At 44.5% G+C, this 3559-nt stretch overlaps 1 protein-coding gene across 1 annotated transcript in view; it reads right to left on the reverse strand.

Annotated features, from left to right (window-relative positions):
- Positions 1–268: 268 nt before the first annotated feature.
- The window catches only part of CGA (glycoprotein hormones, alpha polypeptide), a 66446-nt gene continuing 63155 nt past the window's right edge, over positions 269–3559 (reverse strand). Inside the window, exon 4 of the mRNA XM_078646826.1 lies at positions 269–487. Coding sequence (XP_078502952.1) covers positions 410–487 — 78 coding nt within the window. The 3' untranslated portion in view covers positions 269–409. The remainder of the gene's footprint in view (positions 488–3559) is intronic.

Here is a 3559-nt window from a genome sequence, read left to right on the forward strand (position 1 = left end):
AGTTCCTTGCAGTGTCCGTCCAGAGTATGGCAAATGTTACATTATCACATATGTAACGTTGTGCATTGAAATTAGTTTAGAGAACTCTGGCCAACTACATCTAGAAAATGTACACATTGAAGGTTTTCTCTTCATATCCACAGCAGGGGTTCACTCTTACGAGACAAACACCTTTACATTCATGAAACGTATGCCTGCAGTAAACAAACCAGCCCTTTTGTTGTCATGCAAAATGGTTTATTTCAGGTTAAAAAGAAAATGTCTAAGATTTCGTATACCTGAAGAAAATAGGAAAAATGCATCATACACAATGCCTTGATTTCAAACTCCAAGACTGAGAACAATCTTGCTTTTAAAACAGACATTAATATATTCCAGTTTGTTTGCTGTGGTCAAGTCTTCTGAGTGTTTAGGATTTGTGGTAGTAGCAGGTGCTGCAGTGACAGTCCGTGTGGTTCTCAATATTCATCCGATCTAAGTGAGAAACCTGGAAGAGAAAGAGACCAAATTATTGCCAGCGCATTACTAAAATATGCTGTCAGCTGTGAACGATTGAAGTAAAATGCACCATTAGCTGGTGTCCAACCAATACCATTCGTGAACAATGACTCACTATAGAAAATATAGCAAGAAGGCAAATGAGCAGATATTTTTAATTCCCCTTTTTATACAGAAACAAATTAATGACAAACATATTACCATTGTTGCATTAGATTGCATAGTTTATAGAATTACATCAAAATTGAAAGATTATAATACTTTATAAATACAAGTATAGATTTTGAATGAAAATGCTACACAACCTTGTGTGCGTCCATTTTGTTCAGCAGAATGCTACATTACTATTTCCATCTAATAGGCACAAACTCTTTGTATATACTTTCGGTACATTTTATCATATGGTTCTATATGCCTTAATAGCCAACTCGTACATGACCTCTTGACATTGCTGGGTACATTGTTGGTAAACCCTGGCAGAATCACACAAAGACGATCTTTGTAGGGACCGGTGCGCTATGAGGACTGGTCCCTGTGGTGTTTTAGGTAATTTCGAGCGAGTGTATCAAAAAATGTAAAGTCCAAGAATGTTTGCCCTGGTCCGCTTTGTAACTTGCCCCATTATCAAAGTCCGCAGGGAGGTAGAATAGTAAGTACAGACTCGATTCTGGTCAATGGCGGTTCCTCATGCAGATAGAAATAAAATGGTGTGTGACTATTTCCTTGTCCCACTGTGTTCAGTATCTCCTCTGTCAGTGTCTCCATTTTCCTGTGTGTCCTTGTTTCAGTGGAAGTGACAGTCTTTCCCTGTGTGCTCCGGGGTCTATGTTTCCCTGTCCTAATATCTGTGTCCATGTTTCTCTCTCATGGAGCCATGTCATATGTCTCATGTCTCAATGTCCTAGTATCTGTGTCTAAATGTCCCAATGTATTCCTTGCCCCAATGTTTTGTGTTAATGTATTCATTGTCCCGTGTCAGTGTGCTTTATTCCCTTGGTTCATTGTGTTCCATTTCCGATTGGCAGTGTATTCTCTCTCAGAGTCCGTGCATTGCAAACAAAGTGCTTGCGTTTCTTTATCCGAGTGACTGTTTACAGTGTGTTATTGTTTCAGGGTTTTCTCTGTGTCCCAGTGCCAATGCATTCCCGGTACTCAGCCGCTGCCTGTGGGCGTCCGCAGGGAGGGGCAAGGGGGGGCACTTGCCCCCCCCCCTGGATCGCCGGTCCGTCCGGTGCTGGCCCAGTGACAATGTGTAATTATCACTCAGGCAGCGCACGTTGCTGTAAGGGACGCCCATGCGGAAGTGGTCTCTTAAAGTCTTTGATTCTGTTTAAAACATTGAATTGCATAAAATAGCCCTACAAGAAGTGTAAACTACTTTAAAAAGAGAAAAAGGCTTACAGGCGCAGACAAAATGTGGAAATACGAATTCCAATGAGCAGGATGTGCGCCAAAGCTGCAGTCCACGTAGTAACCCCTGACAACCACCACACTGCTCTCAGAGTTTTGAAAGTTAGCAGCACACTCCACAAGAACTGCCTCTTGGCGCTTCGGAATCAAACGTACTCAACACACTGCTCTCCTGATCACCTTGCGAGAACCTCTCCTATCGACGATTCAGCTTGAATAGTTAAAAGTAACCAACATCACATATCATGTCTGTGTGAGAGTGTATAGGACTGTGCGTTCACTTTTGGGAGTGTCTGAATCTTAACAAGGGTCTTCTGCCAGTAAACATTTGGTCCAGCATGAAGTTTTACTACGAACGACGTATTAGACAGGAACAAGAAAATTGACATTTTTGGTTAATAAATGAGTGTAAATTGCTGGCCGGTTTCCCTATTAAGGGTTCATTTGTAGGCTATGGGACACCATTTATGTCTTAGTGTGTTGTAGAAAGAGCAAACATGCTGCCTTAAGCCACTTCAGAGAGCTTTGTACTCAATTATTTACAGTGGCGGTAGCAGCTTTTGGGTGTGTATGTGTTTTATTACTATGCTTATATACAGCTACTGGAATTATACAATTCTGCAGCCAGGCATTCTCTGCATATCTATGAATCTGCTGCTCTTGCAACCCAATCCACGATCTGCAACATAAATTGGCATATTTCAATGAAATAAAACTTGTTTCTAGCCCAAATTGGTAAAAAATTACAATAAAGTGCCATTTGTGGTGCAGCACAGAGTGCACACTCTTTGCCCTGGTTATCCTGAATTACTAATTGCTGTGTCAGGCATTTAGCTGGTAGTAATGAGGTATTTTATTACACTGATACTATAGCGCTTTGTACACCTCTTATCAAAATCCCAACGTGCTTTGCAGACGTGGTAGTCACTGGTTGCTATTCAGTAGAGCATGGATGAGATTTCTGAGCAGGGAGGCCGTCAACATTCCTTTTACGGATGTCTTTTGTCTCCTTAATTTTCACAATTACAGCAGGCTGTGCTGATCCCCTGCAAGAAGCCCCAGGGAGGGAGATAGAGACAGACCGAGGGAGACAGAGAGAGAGGGAGACAGATAGGGCGGGAGACAGAAGGAGACAGAGAGAGCAAGACAGGTAGGGCGGGAGACAGAGGGAGAGAGGGAGGGAGACAGAGGGAGGGAGACAGAAGGCGCCAGACAGAGGGAGACAGCCAGAGGGAAGAGGGCGGCAGAGGGAGGGAGACAGACAGACAGACAGGGAGACAGATAGAGGGAGGGAGACAGACAGAAGGATGGAGACCGAGAGAGAGGGAAAGAGAGGGAGACGGAGACAGAGGGAGACGGAGACAGAGGGAGACGGAGAGAGAGGAGACAGAGAGAGAGGAGACAGAGGGACACTGAGAGAGAGGGAGACAGAGGGAGGGAAACAGGGAGGAAGACAGGGAGGGAGACAGAGGGAGGGAGACCGAGGCAGGGAGACAGAGGGAGACAGAGAGAGAGGGAGACAGATAGGGCAGGAGAGAGAGAGAGGATGACAGAGGGAGGGGGGCGACAGAGGGAGGGACACAGACAGACAGGGAGACAGATGGAGGGAGACAGAGACAGACAGAGGAAGGGAGACAGAGAGAGAGGGAAA

The sequence above is a fragment of the Lissotriton helveticus genome, chromosome 6 (assembly GCF_964261635.1).
Source record: "Lissotriton helveticus chromosome 6, aLisHel1.1, whole genome shotgun sequence".
Taxonomy (NCBI): domain Eukaryota; kingdom Metazoa; phylum Chordata; class Amphibia; order Caudata; family Salamandridae; genus Lissotriton; species Lissotriton helveticus.